General features: G+C 42.6%; 1 protein-coding gene across 6 annotated transcripts in view; it reads right to left on the bottom strand.

The window, feature by feature from the left end:
• tbc1d4 (TBC1 domain family, member 4) overlaps window positions 1–20,890 on the bottom strand; it is a 54,024-nt gene that overhangs the window by 22,211 nt on the left and 10,923 nt on the right. Inside the window, exons 2-13 of one of the 6 annotated variants that reach the window (XM_033617215.2) lie at window positions 16,114–16,242; window positions 15,787–16,024; window positions 13,260–13,504; window positions 12,334–12,423; window positions 10,370–10,474; window positions 10,128–10,260; window positions 9,916–10,007; window positions 9,641–9,751; window positions 8,476–8,598; window positions 7,900–7,959; window positions 2,732–2,949; window positions 2,146–2,298 (exon numbers count right to left, since the gene is read on the bottom strand). In XM_033617215.2, the coding sequence (XP_033473106.1) occupies window positions 2,146–2,298; window positions 2,732–2,949; window positions 7,900–7,959; window positions 8,476–8,598; window positions 9,641–9,751; window positions 9,916–10,007; window positions 10,128–10,260; window positions 10,370–10,474; window positions 12,334–12,423; window positions 13,260–13,504; window positions 15,787–16,024; window positions 16,114–16,242 (1,697 nt within the window). Of the gene's footprint in view, window positions 1–2,145; window positions 2,299–2,731; window positions 2,950–4,472; window positions 4,609–7,899; window positions 7,960–8,475; window positions 8,599–9,640; window positions 9,752–9,915; window positions 10,008–10,127; window positions 10,261–10,369; window positions 10,475–12,333; window positions 12,424–13,259; window positions 13,505–15,786; window positions 16,025–16,113; window positions 16,243–20,890 lie in introns of those variants that run through there. The other 5 variants (XM_078174619.1, XM_033617219.2, XM_078174620.1 and 2 more) reach the window with 5 other exon arrangements.

The raw sequence follows: 20,890 nt of genomic DNA, 5'->3' as shown, positions 1-20,890 counted from the left end.
TGATTCTCTGCCAGTAAAAGTCATAAAGAAAGTCACATAAAAGGCAGCGAGGGGGTTAAATTATCTCACACAGGAGCAGATAACGCAAACCTGGCTGGGAACACGAGGGCACATTCAGATTTAAATACCTGGCAGTTCAAGGCTTTTCAGCAAGTTGTCTTTTAACCTGCTTTTATTCATCGTCAGGGGCAATGTGCTGCTTTTGCTGCATTGTCAACTAAAATGCTCGAAGGATTCAGCTGCTGTCAGAGAACTGCATCCTGTGGAAATGCTGCTGAATCTCATTCATAATGGAAATGTTAACCTTTGCTTTCTGCACCGAGTAGATCCTGACAAGGCAGCACAGAGGCAGGAGACTCTCAGGCACACAGCGGTATGTCCTTGAACACACCATAATAGCTGATTGATCAGTGCAGCAACCTTTCAAAATAGACACATCACTGATCACATGATGCTTAGAGCGTTAAAGGGATTTCTGACCAGCTCGGCAGCTTTTCTGACTATGTAAAACCTCTGTGTCAAAAATCTTGGTGTGATATTTGACTCCGCCTTTAAGTTGTTGTTTTTTTAAACAAGGTATTTTTATTGATTATTCAAAGAGATGCACAAGGCATCAACAAGGACAAAAATTAACCCCATCCACCAACCCAAAAACAGAGAAAGCCAGACCAGCGAAAGGACATTAAAGACAAAAACAAAAAATAAATAAGTAAAAAAAAAATTAATAATATTAATAATAAAAAATATATACAAATATTTAAAAAATTTAATTAAAAAAAGGAAAATAATTTTAAGAATATAAAATAATAATAATAATAATAATATAAAAAAAACTAAGTAAATAAATTAAAAAAAACGTGTGACATAAGTAGCGAAACTATTGCATGTCTCATTACAATTTTTGAGCTTCCATATTTGCTACAAAAGTTAAAAATGGTTGCCAGGTGACAAAGAAGTTTGCAGTTGATCCTTTAATAAAACAACAGGTTTTCTCCAGTTGTAAATGATACATAACATCCTTGATCCAATGTCCATATGTTGGAGGTGAAGATTCCTTAACTCTGCCTTTAAGTTTGACAAACAAATAAATGCAGTAGTAAAAGCCATTTCCATTTTTCACCCATGCTCCCATCTCCCCCTGTTTAGACTACTGTAACTCTCTGTACACTGGTATTAGTCAGTCCTCTCTGTCCCTCCTCCAGCTGGTTCAGAATACTGCTGCCACACAGGTACCCGGAGGAGAGACCATATCACACCTGTTTTGGCCTCTCTCCACTGGCTGTCTGTAAACTTCAGACTTTAAGGTTCTCCTGTTTGTGCACAAAGCCTTTACTGGTCTGGGCCCATCCTACATCGAAGACCTCCTAACCCCCTATTGACCTGGGGCTCCTGGTTGTCCCATGCTCCAGACTTAAGCTCAGGGGTGATCGTGCCTTTGCTGTGTCTGCCCTCAAACTATGGAACTGCGTCCCCCTCCCAATCAGATCTCCCCACACCATTGACTCGTTTAAGTCCAGGCTCAAAACCTACTTTTATTCATTAGCGTTTGAGTCCCACCCTTGATGTGGCTTTCCCTGGTGCGTGCCTGTGTGTGTTGTGACAGTCATGTTGCCTCCTCTGTATGCATCTACAATGCATATTTGCATTTTATTCCTTTTTTACTGCACTTTGGTTAACGCAAGTTGTTTTTAAATGTGCTTTGCGAATAAATTTGAGTTGAGCTCCTAAGGCATCATGGATAGTGTGAAGGGCGGTTAATAAAAGCTATACATCCAAGTTAAATACAGTTGTGCCGTGCAAAAAAAAAGCATCAAATTCACATGCAAATACAACAAGAGAGGGGTGTATCAGCATCCCCTTCTACTTCTGAGAGAAACAGAAAGGGGGTGGGTCCAGCTGAAGACACAATGGACTGGAAATTGTTTTTACCATTAAAGAGGTTGCCTTGGACAGACAGGGAGAAGGTATGAAGATACAGGGACAAAGAAAGCTGGGTGTTAAAAGGTTTGGACAGCCAACAAGTACGCGGCTACTGCCATCCCAGCAAAGAGCACTCTATCCCTCCCACCCATTTCATCCTCTCTGTCCCTGGCCGATGCGTTTGGATCTAAGTACAGGGGGGGTTGCCTTAGCACCCCCTCTCACCTCTTGAGGCTCCCACTGTCTGCCAGGGAGCTCAGGGAGCCCAGTGAGCCCTGGTAAATGCTTTTCAGGAAAGTGGGGGCGGAGAAGGAGGAGGGGAGGCTGAAGGTGGACTCGCTCTCCGAAACGCTGCGCGTTCTCGAGACAACCACAGGACTGGACGAAGCCAAACATGAAATGCCCATGAATTAAAAAACAAAACAAACACGTTAAACAAAAGAAAAGAGCGTCTGGTCAGAGCAAAGAAAAACACAGAGGAACACATGAGGGATCAAAACAGTAACAGGAAACTGCTGAAGCTATTGTTCAAGGATAGCGGAGCAGGAGGTGGAGAGATTCAGGACTGATCAAAGCGCTGGAAATAGATTACAGTGTCTGTGTGTACAGCAAAGGTTAACTAAATATTTAGTTAGTGTTGCAACGATTAAAAAAAGAGCGACAGGTTCTGATTTTCTAAGCAAGAAACAAACGTTAACTCCTATTGAAACATTTCAGTACAACTCCGTGCAATATATCCACTCCTGCAACATTACTTAAGAGATGCAAGAGGTTTAAATTAAGAGGGCAGTGACTGATGAGTGTAGGTTACCTGCTCTGCAGCAGCTCAGGGTTAATAGACTGTTGTCTGCGCAGTGGAGGCTGTCTGTGTTGGGTGGACGGCTGCCCTTCAAAGGAGATGCGTTTCTTCACAGGTGGATGGCTGAAGGTGTGGGCACGCCGACGGAACTGCATGCCAGCTTCCGGGTCATCATCAGAGAAAGCAGGAGGCGATCCAGGAGGGGAGTGACCGGGAGATTCCTCATCCTGCTGAAGAGGACAAAATGTGAAAGGGGAAAAGATGTCAGTGCACACGTGAAAACCTTTAGCAGTAGTGCACATTCAAGAGCTTTGAGAGATATATCTAGATTTCAACCCCTTCACTACAAGAAGGTAAGAATTCTTGAGTTATGGCCAAAAACATGTTTTGTGAGGTCACAGTGACCTTGACCTTTGACCACTAGCTTCTAATCAGTTCGTTCTTGATTCCGAGTGGATGTTTGTGACAAATTTGAGTAGACTCCCTCAAGGCCTTTGTGAGATGTTGTATTCACAAAAATGAGACAGATGCAAGGCCACAGTGATACACAGTGATATTGACCTTGACTCTTATCAGTTTATTGTTGGGTCCAAAAGCACATCTGTGCCAAGTTTAAGGCATTCCTGAGATATTACAAAAATGGGAGAGATGGACGGATGGACAACCCAATAAAACCATGCCTCCCGCCAGGGCTGTCGCCAGCGTGGAGGCATAAGAACTAATGTTGTTTGCATCCTGTTTAAACTCATCTAAAATAAATACCACAACAGTCAGAACATTCTTTCTATTTGTAGCAAAGAGCTAAGGCTTCGGTCTTCTGTAATCACATCATTACCTTACGTTACCTTACCTTACGTGTGGCGCAAACGTGGTATTTTGCCATAATTACATTGGTATTTCCCCTTAATGTCCGCGAGAATCGTTGTTTGCATAATCCTGTATATATCGATCTAAAATAAAAGCCATAATAGCTAGACCATTCAGTCTTTTTGCAGCAGAAAGCTAAGGTTTCTGTGTTCCGTGTCTTCATGAGTTTAGCTCGTGATAACATCACACACTGCGTTAAATGTGGTGCAACACCACGCAGAAGTACGCAGAGGTGCCAGATGATCACAATGACTTTGCAGAAAAATAATTTAAGAATAAAAAAAAATAAGAATAAAAATTTAAGAAAAATGATTTAAGCATACCTTAAAAGCAACTAAAGTACATAGTTAAAATAATCTATGGAGTTCTAAAAAACTACATTTCCACATTCATTGGATCAATATATTTTGTGGGTTTATTTATTTATTTATTTTTAAACTATGAAAACATGTCAGATTCTTGTATTTATTTAATGACAATTTCAATACTTTAATAAATTATTATTGACTTACATAACCTTTTACCTTAGGTTGTACAGATTTTAGGGATATGAAGCACTTGAATATTTTCCAAGAAATGAAACGATAATCAAAACTACCAATGCCATACCAAAGGCACTGGCAGAATTCAAAGGGTTAAACATGGCTGGATTTTCTGATGTATCTGACTGTTCAACTGAGTGAAACACAGAGAGATTGGTGAATGATGACAAGATAAACACAATATCCAATAATCTCTATGTTGCACACGTCAATAGGTACAAGCAGGCTAAAATCAAACGGTATTAATCACATTAAACGTCTTTGGAAGTCAACACTCACACAGCTCGTAACCAAAGCCAAATAAAACACCACCTCAGTTACTCAAGTTACAGGTCTGCACTCACCTAGCCAACGTAACCCAACAGCAAGACTCACTCCAGGTTTAACTTTCCACTTAACACTCCTGGACTCAGCGTTGTCTCACGCCTGGCAGCACAACTCCCACATCTATTGTATTCTAATGGACAATGTCCTGTGACTCACGGCATCACACACTACTGGTGGGGAGGAACCTCAGCGCCTCAACTCCACATGAAAATGCTCCAATCTCCTCCCTCCGTGCTTTACACAGACCTCCCTCTCTAAGATGTGACATGAAATGAGAAATCTCAAAAGTCCTCGTACTGCTGATCAAACTGCAGTTTGCAAAATGTCTGTTTGTCTGCTGCACATGTGTAAATCACTGAATGTCACAGTCAGCTGAAACGCTTAATTGTGATTTGTAGTTTTTAGGAAACACTGATAAGATAAAGTGACTCAGTGGATCCAACACTTGTGTGGCGCTGTGTCCCATGACAGGGCTACGCAGGAGGAAGCCAGGGCAGGCATGGCTCAGCAGACCCACAACTGGACATCCTGACTTGAATTTCCTGCTCCACATCGGTATCCTGACATAATCCCCAGATGACTACTTATTCACTGAACCACATGGCAAACAACATTCTTTTGACCGTTACTGATATAACAGACGGGCACAGGTGAGCCTTGAGAGAGAAGACATGCAGAATATACACATGGTGACTAAGGACTGATATGACAGGGAATGTGAGCTGCTGTCCTGTTCCTGCTGTGGATCACTGCTATACTCCATCAAAGTTTCTTGGTGGATTGGGTGAAGTAAAAGATAAGTATAGCAGCTTAATAAAATCCCATCACTCTGAGCTGCAACTTGAAGGCAGATGTGAATAATTTACCTCACTTGACATTTCATATTTCCAGTAAATCTATCGTGCCATGATTGATGCAACAAGTGAGTCATACGACAGCTGCACTGAGCGTCTATTTCATGTCTCTGAGTGTTAAACACTATGAGCAACACATCCTAAAAGCAGAATTCCACTTATTTTACACATCATGTCTGTTTGTCAAAGTCTTGGGGAGTAGTGCTGCATATGTGAAAAAAGTTGTGTACAGCCTTTGTAGCTCCAGAGGGAGCTTTGTGAAATCTGATAGAATTCCTCAAGTGATGTCACTAGAGTCAGAGCTGGTCAAGTCCGAAGTTAAACAGAAGGGAGATTATCAGAACTCTTGAGACCACTCATCATCCCTGCTTCAGGCTAGCAGCTCGAGGTGCTACTAACATAAAACACTTGACTGAACTGTTGGTGGTTAAGTTGATTTGTGGGTACTGTAGGCGGCAGATTTTGACAAGGAAAAAGAATGCAATGAATACAAACACAATGGCCCGATCTCAATACACCAAGTGCCTCTACAACTTAGCCCTTTGCCCTCCTTTGCGCGTTCATGTCTAAGGGCATCCTGATTCTTGTTGGGATAGAGGGGTATGGTGAAGTGTAAGGGCTGCATCATGGCCCTCCAAATGGAGGTTTTTCAGAGGCACACTTCAATCATTGACAAGATAGCTGCACAAGCCAAAAAACAAAACAAAAAAATAAATAAACATTATCTTGGGCGGCATGGTGGTGCAGTGGTTAGCATTGTCACAGCAAGAGGCTTCCTGGTTTGAGCCCCAGGGTGGGGGAGCCCTACTATGCAGAGTTTACATGTTCTCCCTGTGTCAGCGTGGGTTTTCTCCAGGTACTCCAGCTTCCTCCCACAGTCCAAAGACATATAGGTTAATTGGTGACTCTAAATTGTCCGTAGGTGTGAATGTGAGTGTGAATGGTTGTCTGTCTCTATGTGTCAGCCCTGTGATAGTCTGGCGACCTGTCCAGGGTGTACCCTGCCTCTCGCCCAATGTCAGCTGGGATAGACTCCAGCCCCCCTGCGACCCCCAGCAGGATAGCGGTTTTGGAAAATGAATGAATTAATTGTATTAGCTTAGTTTAATGTTGTTTCAAGATAGTATGGACCTTTTCTTATAACAAGCATAACAAAAGAAATCGCTAGCATGCTGATGTCTCGGTAGCTAACTAGCTAGCTAGCTAATATTATATTGTTATTGCTGATTTAAGCCTGACCGTCCTGCATCTGGACACATTTCAACATGGCATTCTCCCCCCGTTTGATGGTACATGACACCCGAAATTTAATTAAAGCCCAGCAGAAATGTTGGCGCACAGGTTGCTAATGTTAGCCTTCAGAGCACCGCAAGTAGCCTGGTAATGTAGCGGTTTTCTTTTTCATTTGATGACTTGTTTGATCCATTGATGGCATTCAATTTAAGCTGTCCTCACAACGACTGTCGGGTAACAGACTTAGGGCAGCCAAGGGTTGTCCATTGATCACAAGATCAGCAGTTCGATTCCTGGCTCCTACAGCCATGTTGAAGTGTCCTTGGGCAAGACATTGAACCCCAAAGTGCTGCATCTGTGTGTGTGTGATTGCGTATGAATGGTTACAGAGAAGCAGGTAGCACCATGTGCGGTAGCCTCGGCCAACTGTGTGTGAGTGCATGAACGTGACATGTAGTGTAAAAAACGCTTTGAGTGGTCAGAAGACTAGAAAAGTACATTTACCATTTAACTGCAAAAGGCTGCCTGTAGCCCACACAAGAGAAATCACCACTGCAGAAGACGGCATAGCCACACTATAGGGAAACACTCATCGCACCTGTTTATGTAGATGTCAGCATATGATATATCAGGGTTGACCCATTTCATAGAGGAAGTTTTCAACCACTACAGCTTGTAACTTTGTTCTGACGAGCATGGTTGCACTCAAAATGAGGCGTAGGGGTAAAAATATGAAGTAGGACTGGGCCGATATCTGTGGTTCTGCTGCATCAGTTTTGTTTACTGTTTAATGTTGTGGTGTCTAGCTATTCTTTTTCTGTGCTCTTGTATTCTTGCTCTATGAAGCACTTTGGGCTGCACGATTGTATGAAAAGTGCTCTATCAATAAAGTTTGATTTGAATTGATCCTTTGCTTTTAAACTGTCCACCCTGAGTCCAGCAATGTTCTAGGAATCTCTTAACCTTTTGACTGATTGACTGGAGTCAGGGGGACTACATCACACACTGACTCTACATTCTGCACAGCAGTGACACAGTGAAGCCAGCAACAACCCCAAATGGTTCTCTGGCAGCTCTGTTAATGCTGTCCTGTTCTGTCTTTTGGCCAATGCAGCTGCATCATGAAACGATGTTGCAATAATACAGTGCAGAAACATGACTCCATGTGAGAAGTGTCTGCAGCTTCCAGCGACTCACCCTGATGAACGTGAAAGCATGCCTGTCACGCTCGTCCTTTTCCGAGGACAGAGACTGAATATAACGTGCTTTTAAAAGCCTCTGGGTAAAAAGTGAGAATTCCCAGAGTCCCTCCACTGAAGTTCTGGGAATTCTCGTGTTCCCCCTCAAGGACACTTACCCTTTCAAAACCGCTGATGCTTCCCATGCTTCCCAAACGGCCCCGCATCCGGCTGGCACCCTGGTGACAGAGGTGATTATACAAAATGAAATAAAACAACAAATAAAATTCAGAAAAACATATTTACACAGTCCTTTTTCAAAAAGTGTACCAGCTGCTCAAGACAAAAAGACGAGCAATGACTCAGAAACAGGCCTGATATTTCCTGACTCGATAACATTAACAGTGTCATTGTTCAGCTGAGGCTCTGAGACAATAACAGATGGCAGCAGAGGTCTCAGATTGCCTGGATCGCTCTACTAAGGAATTATTCTGCCGTCTCACTGGCAGATATGGGTCAATCCAAATCCCCTGGATGACAATGACACAGAAACAGCAACTGATACAAAGAGTGCGCAGACACACATAAAGGTACACAACATAGTGGCTGTGTCTGTCTGGGGAAGAGAAATAAGAGACAGCGACAGGGATTAAACTTAGAGAAAGTGACAGATAAAATAACAGCGTGATCAGATAGAGGAGGGGGCAGAAAATAAAATATGTTATAAGAAAAAAACAACCTTTCTTGTGACCCACCCTTGCAAAGATGTTCTCCAGGGAGTTGGTGAGGGATGTGCGTGCTTTATTCTTAAGAACATCGAGTTTGAAGCGGCTGCTGGTGGCGGCGCCGTCTCCTGCTGATGGGCTGTTCACTGCATTCTGTCAGATGATAACAATGGGCAGAGGAAAATAAAGAAAAAAAAAAAACACAGAAATAATGAGTAAACTGTGACTTTCACTGTGAGCCATCGGCACACAAACACTGTAAACAAGCCGCACTGCCAAGAATAATACTGGGTCTGTTGTTGTTGTGCCATTTGAGTGATAATATTCAACACACAATCCCTAAGGCTAGATCATGCTACAGTAATAATCCTCCGCGCATTCATACTTAATGTCAGGCTGTTCCTGCAGCAACTTATGAAATATAACAGTGATTCAATTGATAAGTTTTTTCTAGAAACATTTGCAGATGGGAGGGAATGAATTTTACATTTCAGACGGCAGCAAAGAGCTGAAAAACTGAGCTTTTAGCATCGTTAGCAGCTAAAATCCTAAAGCATTCTCTGCAACCTTACAAACACTCACACAAACGTTGCATCACCAACAGAAATCCAGTTTGATTCTTTTGCAGAATTCAAGGATTGTTTTGAGGAAAACAATCTTTATTTTTTCTGTCTATTCAAAACTGCTGCTGCATCAACTCAAAATCCGACAGAGAACCCTGAGCAGAGTGACCGTCCTCTATTGTCCAATCAGACTGCAGTGTTCACAGCTCCACCTTTTAGTGCCAGATCTGTGTGCTAGGTACCCCAACAGAGGGGGGACCAAAAATGGGAATGGTACGGTTCCATTGGTACCATCCACAACTTTTCAGAGTGGAAACAGAAAAAATGCATACCGTACTGAACTGTACCGTACTGCTCGGTGGAAACAGGGATTTTAATCTTTAACAAAAAGGGTGTATCTCTGTAGGGACACTTTCCATAATGTTGTCAGACATTTATAATAAGAATTTGATCCTGTCAGTGGCAAAAAAAAATCATAAATCTTTGTCTCCATTGGTCACTTAGACACAAAAACATGAGAAAATGGGGGCCAGGTTAAAAAATACTGACGTGACCCTTTAAAGTAAAATCTCAGGAATCAAATCTGTCACTGACTGTGACTTTTTTCAGCGTGTTTAAGATTAAGTATTCACCTGCGGGGCCTCTCCGATGTGGAGGTGGGACTTCTGTTTGGTTCCACAGAGCTGCCTCAGCTGGAGAATCACCAGCTCATTTTCCTCTTGGTCTGACCCAGGCTTCAATCTCTGCAGACACATGGACACACAAACACTCAAAACTGTTTTCTAACAGATGCAGCATCTGTAAAAAATTAAACTGTCTCTAAAAATCAATCACAGAGAAACTGTCAATATGTGACTCATTTTTCAGTTAATAAAGTCTACTGTCTCACAGCAGAGGCAAACCTCACCTGAACTCGCTCGAAAATCTCAGCCTGCTCATTGTCAGTCAGCTGGGAGAGATATTTTTGGACGGCCAGCTTTGCTCTCGGTGGGTAGAGACCTGGAAACCGAAGCGGAAATAAGAATGCTCTTTCATGTTGTGTTAACTCTGAGAAACACAGCATGCATCAATATATTTATGAGTCAAGCTACAGAGAGGGACTGAGTGTACGTGGCCTACCTTCAATCCGCTCACAGAGCTTGTGCAGGTCATGCATGGGGCAGGCTTCACATAGCTGGATCTGGGTCTTGTTGCTCTGTAAGGCTGCTGCTGTGGTGAAGGCCTGCTTCAGGGTCAGCATCACCTCATCCACCTGCGAGGGGACAAGACGCGAATACACACAGAGAGACAACACAGGTCAAAATAAAGGAGTCTAAGAGCAAAAGCTGACGTCATGTGAATGCACATCTTGTGTGACTCACCAGGGACTCACTGGCACACTGGAAAACGAAGCACACATACTGACCAGGACCAGACTCTGATTGGTCACGACAGATGAATCCAAAATGGTCGGACTGCTTGACACCCTGCACCAAATTCAAGACAAACAGGAAACTAGAGTAAAAAACAGCAAGTGAGGACCGTACTTTGGATTCAGTCCAGCAATACAAATCATAAAATTGCAACTTAGGGTGCTTTCACACCTGCCCTGTTTGGTTCGGCTCAATCGAACTCAAGTTCATTTGCCCCCTAAGTGTGATTTGTTTAGGCAGGTGTGAACACAGCAATCACACTCAGGTGTGCACCAAAACAACCAGACCGAGACCTTCTTGAAGAGGTGGTCTCAGTTTGGTTACAAACGAACTCTGGTGCGGTTCGTTTGTGGTGAGAACGTGTTCCGACCTGGATCTGAACCAACTGCAGTCACATGACACATTGTTTGGGTTAAACATGATCATGTTACAGTCCTGGAGGATTATTAATGTGCACCTCCTCCTGTACTGCCTTAATATGCACATTCAGCACATCCAATGCATCAAAACATTGTTTTCTAGTTGGAGCCGCGCCTCGTTTTCAAACTGTATGCTTTGACTAAAATGAACAATGACAGCAATATAGTCCACGATGAGCAGCGCTAAAATCAACCTGCGTAGTTGTCCCTCCATTGTGACATTAGAAAGTGTCACATTTATCTTGCAAGTGTACTCTTCTTCAACGATTGCTTTACTTCCTGGATTTTTCTCACATGGAAATTCTGACCCATCAAGAGCAGCTTTCTCACACAAGGCATTTGATCTGGTCCTCTTGTAAATGTTGCCGTGAGAACACGAACCAACTCTAGGCAATTATACAACTTTGGAATAAAATTAGTCCCTGATTCAGACCAAAGCAAGACAACTCTAGGTCTGAAAGCACCCTGCACAACAGCACAAGTCATTGAAACCATAACAGCTCTTGACTTTCTCCATTTCCATTTTTTCAATTAGCAATATGACCACTTTACTCACACTAAACAGACCATTAAAAGAGAAATTTGACCCCTTTTCCCCATGTTTTTACATCTAATTGACTCAATTTCCATCCACTAAAAGTGCTAGTTTTTTCCACTGCCACAACTATTCTAAATGTCTGGCAACATCATGGAAAGGATCCCTACAGAGATAGACTTTTTTGTTAAAGAGTAAGATCCTATTTATTTAACTAGAAACGGCCCACCAGACTCCATTAAAATAAAACAGTAATTTTAACACCATGAAACACACTTAATTCAAAGCTGACAGAAACAAAATAAAACTCCAACTCCACCATCTAGATAAGTCTTTTCACTACTCCAACAATCACCAACTCTGGTTTGGTTGAAATAAACCCCTAATTCACACAGTTAGATGTGAAAATGCACTGGCTCTATACATGCTAAAATTACTGTTTATTTAAATGGAATGGTGATGCTGATTCCTGGGCTGTATCGGTTAAACGAAAAGGATCTTATCCTTTAACAAAAAGGTCTATCTCTGTAGGGATCCTTTCTATAATGTTGTCAGGCACTTATAATAACAATCTGAGCCTGTCAGTGGCAAAAACAAGCACTTTGGTGGACGTAAATTGACAGTGCACACGTGCCCTCTTGACCAGTATCGAAAATTGAAGTCTCCATTAGTCACTTAGAAACAAAAACATGGGAAAAAAGAGTCCAGGTTGAAAAATACTAAAATTACCATTTAATGCAGGATGTCTATTTACAGAAACTGGACTGCATGAGGCAATATAAAAGAACATATTCCATCATTTGCCATCAAATTAAGGTTTGAAAATAATAAAAGGCCTTTGATGTATTCAATATCTAGAAAAAAAATGCATAAATTAGTCTGAGTTTGTTGCTCAGACTGCAGCAGAGACAGAGAAGAGAGGCTTTTAGTGTTAATACAGCAGGTAAAAATAAACCAACCTGACAGCAGGATGAGATATCTTTGAAGTTCTTCTCCAACACCACTGTTTTCGTGTCTGGACTTATGAGATTTACTTCAAAACGCCCGACCTGTGAAACACAGACATGTAATATGGTCACGGATTAATGCAAGAACATATACAAAAAAGTATTCACACAATGTAACTTAAGGCAAAGACAATCTTAGTGTCAAGTATCTCATGACAAGGACTCTGATTATTGACACACATAAACATACTCGCCCACTCTCAAAATCAAGGTCAACATGTCTGCCCCAATGATTTTTCCCATAATCGACTGCTATGTGGTGTATCATATTGAGCGTTGTGCTCTAGTTTTTAAAATTAGCCTCATGAGGAAATGGGCCTGGCGTGCGAGGAGTGGCAGCTGGCTCACTCTACAGCCCCGCATGCTTTTTTCACAAAACAGTTGCCTCACGTTTTCACAAGAGTAGCGCCGCGCTCACAAATACTCCTCAGGAGTTACAGCCTCTTTAACTGAAGCGGCAGCATGGGCCGAGTTGGTCTGTGCGCTGTAACTGCCAGGCACATGCACATAAAAATGATTTGCAGGAGCAAGGAGCTCAGGACTAAATACAGAGAGGGTGTCGGTGACAAACGGTGTGAGGCAAGGAAGTATTTGGTTTTCTTGTGTGACAGGTGGAGTCAAGAGAAAGAAAAACATCTATCCATCTCATTGACAAAGGGAGAATATGTAGAGATCTGTCCATACACCTAACAGAACAATGCTGTTATAATAAAGCTCCTCAGTGCTGTGTTCCACCAACAGACCGAGCGTCTGCACTCAGAGCACAGAGATAAGAAACCACTAAGCTGCTACACTCATTCTGAAACCAAGACATCAGCAAAAGTGCAGCTCATGATTACTTTTCCCGGAAGTCATCAGCGTTATTAAACGTCCTCTACCTGGAAGAGCATGGTACGGTTCTTGTCTGAATCAGATGGCTGAACGTGGTTCGGTGCGCTTGAGTGTCTGCGGCGTGTGGGACCTATGATGACTCCCTCCCCCGGCTTTCTCTGCAGACTCCCCGCCAGGCTGCTGCAGCGCGTCCGAAACTCCTGAGGCTCCTCGAAGCCAGAATCCTCCAGGATGCACTCGGGGAACGTTCCTCGCAGGCTGCTCTGACTGGTGCTGCTGCACAGGCCTTTACCTGAAACACAGACAGCAAGGATACAGTCAGCTGATAAGCATACCTGATACTTAAAGCCACTATTCTTATTGGTGTACAGTTTGACTTTGTATTTCCTGAATTACCTTTATTTCAAAATATATTATAATAGTTTCAAGTGTATGAAATGGCCCAAAATGATCCCTTTAAACCTGCTGCCTCACCAAATTATTCAAACAGTGCTTGGCATTATAGGATTTGTGGTTTCGGGTCATGCCACAGACCTTGTGTCCACGGGTCGGGTTGTGAAACTGATCATGTGTGTGGGTGCCGGGGCGGGTATGGTACTGCACATTGCGTGTCGGGGCAGTTGGGTCTTGAAATCAAACCTGTGCAGGACTCTGGCATCATCTAATCTTCTACTTTCCCTTATCATACTTAAAATATTAAATTATACAATGGTGATAATAATAAAATCATAATATATACTAACTGTGTCTAAACTGCGATACAAGAACAGTGCTGCTTCTTTATTTAGCATGAATGATCACATGATGAGGATGTTGACTGCCTGGAAAATGTAGCTTCAGCTTTACTCTTGGAACACAACATCACATATAGGTCAGCTGGAGAGATTAAAATGCACACGGAGACAATGTTCTAAGCCAACTCAGTGAACAGCCAATGTCAACTGTCTAACGTCTGACTGCCTTCTCAAAACACATAGTGTGGTTGTTTGACATGATACAGGAAAATAAAACTACACTTAAGGACCAATGACTGATGGACATTGCTGGCCACACATGCTTATATGACAGTCAGAGCTCATAGCATCTCAGAGATGACGCTAAACTGGTTGTGTTTAAATGAATTCAAACAAGTTACATCAAAGTCAGGGTTCCCACACCTTCTTAGGGTGCTTTCAGACCTAGAGTTGTCTTGCTTTGGTCTGAATCAGGGACTAATTTTGTTACAAAGTTGTATAATTGTCTAGAGTTGGTTCGTGTTCTCACGGCAGCATTTACAAGAGGACCAGATCAAATGCCTTGTGTGAGAAAGCTGCTCTTGATTGGTCAGAATTTCCATGTGGGATAAATCCAGGAAGTAAAGCAAACGTTGAAGAAGAGTACACTTGCAAGATAAATGTGACACTTTCTAATGTCACAATGGAGGGACAACTACACAGGTTGATTTTAGCGCTGCTCATCGTGGACTATATTGCTGTCATTGTTCATTTTAGTCAAAGCATACAGTTTGAAAACGAGGCGCGGCTCCAACTAGAAAACAATGTTTTGATGCATTGGATGTGCTGAATGTGCATATTAAGGCAGTACAGGAGGAGGTGCACATTAATAATCCTCCAGGACTGTAACATGCTCATGTTTAACCCAAACAATGTGTCATGTGACTGCAGTTGGTTCACATCCAGGTCGGAACACATTCTCACCACAAACGAACCGCACCAGAGTTCGTTTGTAACCAGACCGAGACCACCTCTTCAAGAAGGTCTCGGTCTGGTTGATTTGGTGCACACCTGAGTGTGATTGCTGTGTTCACACCTGCCTAAACAAATGAACCGCACTTAGGGGGCAAACGAACTTGAGTCCAGTCAATCGAATCAATCAGGGCAGGTGTAACAGCAGCCTTAACCATCAAATCTGAGTACTTTTCAAGGACTTTCCTGGGCCCCATTCCCTCAAATTCAAGGACCCACCACAGCAAAACATGAGACATGGATCAATGTCAAAACACTGATACATTTTATAATGACAACTAGCAGGCTTTACAGAAACTCACACACTTCTCAACTGTGCTGTGTTCCAGTGATGGCAGACTATGTGGTCTCCTGCCTTCTCTAAGCACAGCGAGTTGAGCGATAAACAGAGAGAATTTCTATTCTGGCACAAAACACATAAATAAAGGCACGTTCAATGACCCATGTCTATTTACGTCTACTTGAAAAAGCTTTCAAGACGTTGATTTTTATCACCGCAAATTCACAAACTTGAGGGATTTCAAGAATCTGTGGGAACCCTGGTCAGTTCACATTAGAATTTTTGGGATAAATGAGAGCTGTTCAAACTGAAGAAGAGAATTTCAAGAGATAAATCTGCAGCTGTCATATGTGCTGTGCAAGTACAGAACGCCAAACATGTGTAACAACAGCTATAAAAGGGTGCGAATGGTCAACTGTGTGCTTTAAAAATCTGAGCAAAGCTACTTGCAGGTTCAGCTTTGACCTTTTATTCGTTCTGACTGTGTTCACCCACATTATTTCATTAAAACAGCTAATGCTAATCCTCAATCTGCACATCGGCTCTTACCTATAGCTCCAGCTAATTCGTCCAATACGAGACCTTCAGGCTCTTCTATACTCTCATTCAGAGCGGAGGACAGTGGGTCTCCCTCTCCTCCAAGGAGAAACTCCACAGGAGCACTCTCTGTGGACCCTCTCTGGCCGTTGAGCAGTCGCAGGCGCTTGCGCTCAACCTCATGCTGACGAAACTTGTTGATGCAGTCGTCAATGAGGGTGACTGGAGCCTTTTTGTGCAGAACCGTCACCTGGAGTTTTTTTTAATTCAGCAGAATTAACTGTGAGACAATTGTTTAATGAAATAAAAACACTTTTTCAGAGGCACGTTCATTCCTACCTTGCCACAGTAAAGCACTTCAAACTTCTGGGAGTTGTAGAAGGCCTCATCAGTTTCCTGTTTTGGCTTGGCGTCTTCCTTCAGGGCTGATTTGGACACCTGGCGAATGCTGCTGATCACCTCAGGGACCTGTGAGAAAGGAGAGTGGAATAAAGGAATGTGATGAATAGGAGGAGGGAAACCGTGACAAAAGAGAAAGGGAGGTCGACTGGAAACAAACAGCAGCTTTTCTCTGCAGCACTTCCTGCAACATGAGAATAACACAACTGAAACAGAAGCAAGGAATCTCTGTCTGTCTGTCTGTCTGTCCCTAACACATCTCAGGGGTGGCTCATCCGACCTACTTCACACTTGTTGGGTGTAATGCTTGGGACTGAAGGACATACAGAGCTCTGTTGGCACATGCAGCAGCAGGGGCAGGACCTCAGGGGTCTGCAGGGAGTCCAGCGTGTCTCACTAAGTGTATCTCACCATTGTTTTTAAAATAAGCAGCCACACTTTGTTATTTAAATCCATGCTCTACTTACAACAGAAGAGCGTATGTCAAAGCAAGCAACTAATGTGTTTGGACACTGACACATCTGCTAAGTGTTATTTTTACCCATGTTTCTGACCATAAGTAGCCATGACAGGTCTCTTATTCAGGGGTGATTTTAGTAATTTGGAGGCCCAGGCAAACGCCACTTTGCTTTAGTTCTCACCTGTGCTCTAACTGGAAATGTTATTTTTAGCAGTGGTAGCAGAAATGCTCAAAACTTTTTTTTCTGCAGTAAAATTACTAACTATTAACACTAACTATTAATACCGCACAGTTAAAGTCCTGCATTCAACTTTTATTTGAAGTAAGGGTTGAATTGTTTGTTTCTGTTTTATATTTTGTACTGTAATGTGTTTTTGTTGCACAACAGGAATCTGCTGAAAACCGGTTCTTAAGTGAGTCAGGACAGTTTTAACTGTAAATTAAATTAAATTAAATTAAATAGTGAGTAAGTAAAATAAAATAAAATAAAAAATATTTCTAAAAAGCGACTAGCAATAAATTTGGCGACTTATTCAGACCATTGGTAAAACTAAGACAGAAATATATTATAATTCATTCCCAAGCATGCTGCTCAGAGTAGTAACAGTCTACGGTTCTTCTGCCATCACTGCGGGTACACCTCTCCCCCTTGCAGTAGGTGTGGGACAGGCAGGAGGAAAGCATGCGGCGCTCGCCCTGGGAGTTCAGTTGTAGTGAGTTTCTATGGTTACCTTGACACTCTTGCTCTCTGGATTGAAAGTGTGACAAAGCGGTGCACGATAGTATAAGCGCCATAGCTCTTATTTTATTCAAACATTGTGATGAGGATGTTTGAAATGAATCTAAGTCAGTAAATGCGTGATGATGGCACCAACATGCAAATGAGTGTGTGACATTATCTGGCGACTTTAAGTGACTTCAGAGCTAATGCTAGCTTCTTTCATTGGAGAAGAGTTGGCAACACTGGCATTATCAGCACAATGTCTTTACATTTACTTAAAGAAGCAACAGATCGGATTCGTTTTCTTTCGCTAGGCCATTTTTCACTTGTTTCCAAACTTTATCCACCTGCCATTGTGCTTGTGACTCAACTATCTCATGCCCAGCTCCTCATAAGGACTCACTCCAGTCCCTGATTGGCTGACTGACCAATTTCGCAATACATGATGCGTTTCCTGCCGTATAGCAGATTCTTTCCGCGAAATTTCGGCACCGGTGGCAGAAGCTTATTGCAAAGATTGCAAAGCCACTAAGTAACCTATGTAAACGCTGATAGTCTGATTTTACTGTGGCCACTACCCTGTGCAACCTACATTATTTTCATAATGATATATTTAGGAAAAGATGCTATCTGTTGCCTCTTTAATGTCTGTTTAAAGTGAAGCTTACAGTTTTGATATAATGCTGGACAGTTAAATAAATAACAATGCATCATAGTCTGTTATATTTTGTGATTCAAATCTGAATCTGCACGTAATCATTAAAATGCCTTTGTCTGGTATATCAAGCAGTATAATGTTTTCATCTGAAGTGAGAGTATGCGTACACAGCTGCTGAGTTGCATATTTTAAAATGATTTGGGGCCTATTGTACATATTTTGGGTCAATGAGTTAGAACAGCAACATAATTTTGTCATTTATTCATTCAATTTCCATAGCTGCTTATCCTGTTAGGGGTCCCAGCTGACACTGGGCAAGAGGCAGCGTACACCCTGGACAGGTCACCATGCTATCACAGGGCTGACACATAGAGACAGACAACTATTCATGCTCACATTCACACTTTGTCCTGGAGGGAGCCGGGGTAACCAAAGGGGGCCCACGATGATGCAGGGGGGCTCCCCCACCCTGGGTTCGAACACCTTGCTTTCAATTCTTAACATAACATTCATAACATCACCTTTATTTTTGTTTGTGGTCCTTTATATGAGTGGTTTTCGAGAACGCTGCAAGCAGCACTACCACACACCCACTGCACACAGGCATGTTTTGAATGGACACTGCATCAGCAATATGAACTGCAATAACCCTCAAAAGACATTATTTGTATATGCAGACTCAATGCAGGAACAAGTAAAACTGCACTGCCCTGAAAGTTGCAGTCCACACAAGAACTCGTTTTGATTAACAAATAATGTGACCTGACTGCATGCTGCGACTTTAAATAACTCAAGGCTAAAAAAAAAGAAAAAAGACAAGACTTGCACCAGTAAGGCCAGACAACAACAGACACACCAAACACTACACTGGTCACAAAAGTAGAGGAGGGAACAGGAAACACCCACACTCTATCGGACAGAAGACACAACAACAGGCCTGGAGGAAATCAGAGACTTGAAGGTCGCTGAGCCTGTTCCTGCTCCACTGTGCTTGGCACGTGCACCTTGTTCAACTCCCGCAGGAATGGCTTGTGTCATCCGAGCAGGAAGTCTGTCTTGGTAACTTGTATCCAGGAAAAAACCCAAACAAGTCAAGACAGAAAATGTAACTCTTTCGGAGCGTGCTCTTACGCAATACTTGGGAATTTAAAGCCAATGCATCACTCAGTCATGAGACACTTTTACAGTTGAGAATACAATCATTTTGGCAGGCACACTGGGACAAGAGTTGCAGCTCTGAAAACCAGGTCTGCAGCCAAGGTCGGCCAAATACCGCGTTTAAGACAGCACTGAGCGCTAAAACAAACAGTGGCTCCACACACTGCATACAAATCCAACTGTATCTGATAAGAGTTGCCTGCTGACTGTTGAGCAAATATACGTATTATGCAGACTAGGGGAGAGAAATGATGCAACATAACGCATCAGTCTAACTTCAGAGGCGTGACCAGAACAACAGGGCAGGAGCAGGAGGGCGGGCAAACAGGAAAGCAATGATTGTGAATAAAACAAAACATCCTGAGAAAGTGTGTCCCTGCTTTCACTGGAGGCCAGTTTTATGTATGAGACGCAGAGATCAAAATACTTGTCTGCCATATTGCTCCTGTGGCTACATGAGCTATTTTAAAAGTCCCATTTTCCAAGCGCCTGCCTTCCCAAGGGTTGACGGTGACTGAGGGCTGCATTGAAATGAGAAAGAAGGCAGGTGGTGGGTGTTTGGTCGTATATACTCAGCCATCTGTTCACACCAACAAACCTGACCTGTGGCATTGATTTTCTAGCTGGTTAGCTGGTTTGTTTTTATGGAATAAAACTTCCAAAGGATCTTTGAAGTGGGGCTGCAGCTAACAATATTTATTGTCGATTAATCTGTTGATTATTTTCTTGACTAATCTATTAATTGTTTGGTCTATGAAATGTTAGAAAATGGTGACATAAGTCCATCAGTGTTTCCCAAAGTCCAAGATTGCTCTGCCCACAACCCAAAGATATTCAGTTTACTGTTGTTTGCCCCTTTTACACTGCCTGTTTAAGGCTGCTGTGCCGTTACTGCAACTAAGTGTTCTTTCTAAAGGGTATGCCTGCGGAACTGAGAGACAGAGTTGTGTAAATGGGTCATTGTTTTCCTAATTTGTGGACATCGTCAGCTGCTTTTCCTCTTTGAGTTAGCTGTTAACTGCTACTAGCTGCTTTTTAAATCTCCCAGTGGCAGGTCGTCACAATCATCCCCTCCATAGTCCCGTGCTGTCGACTGTCCCCTCTTCACAAACATCCATTCAGCGCTGCTCCTACCTCAGCTGCCATCTTCAAGGTGAGACAACTCTGTCCCCCTGTTTCACAACTGTATCTTTAAAGACGGCGAGGCTAATGCATACATAATGGGAGACATTAAAAGGTTAGTTCAGAGATTGGACGGCAGCATTCAAATTTCAAAGAATCATTCTACAAAATATATTAAACAAAAATGGGAGAAAGAATCAGACATACACAGAACAGAGGAGGACTTGACAGAGATATTTGAGTTTCCTACTGCAAACTCAAGGTCCCTGATGGAGTTCGATTGGAAACCTTGTGTGATTCTTTATCACCCCTAGACTGACAGGACTGGGAACAGGTCTACAGAGCCAGGGCTTTTGTTGGAGGCAATGTTGAGTTGAGTCTACTCATGTGTCACGTTATACTAAGGAAAAATACCTGAAACTGTCCCAAACAAAGATAAACATTTATCAAAGATACTTTTGGCAAGTTGCAGGAAAGCTATAACGCACATGGTTGCAAGTTGATCCTCCAACATTGGCCCGATGGTTGGGGATTATAAATGAAATACACTGTATGGAAAGACTTACTTTAATCTAAGACCTGACATGGAAAAATTTAC

This window comes from Epinephelus lanceolatus, chromosome 14 (assembly GCF_041903045.1).
Source record: "Epinephelus lanceolatus isolate andai-2023 chromosome 14, ASM4190304v1, whole genome shotgun sequence".
In the NCBI taxonomy this organism is placed as follows: domain Eukaryota; kingdom Metazoa; phylum Chordata; class Actinopteri; order Perciformes; family Serranidae; genus Epinephelus; species Epinephelus lanceolatus.
This window is presented reverse-complemented; position numbering and strand designations above follow the sequence as displayed.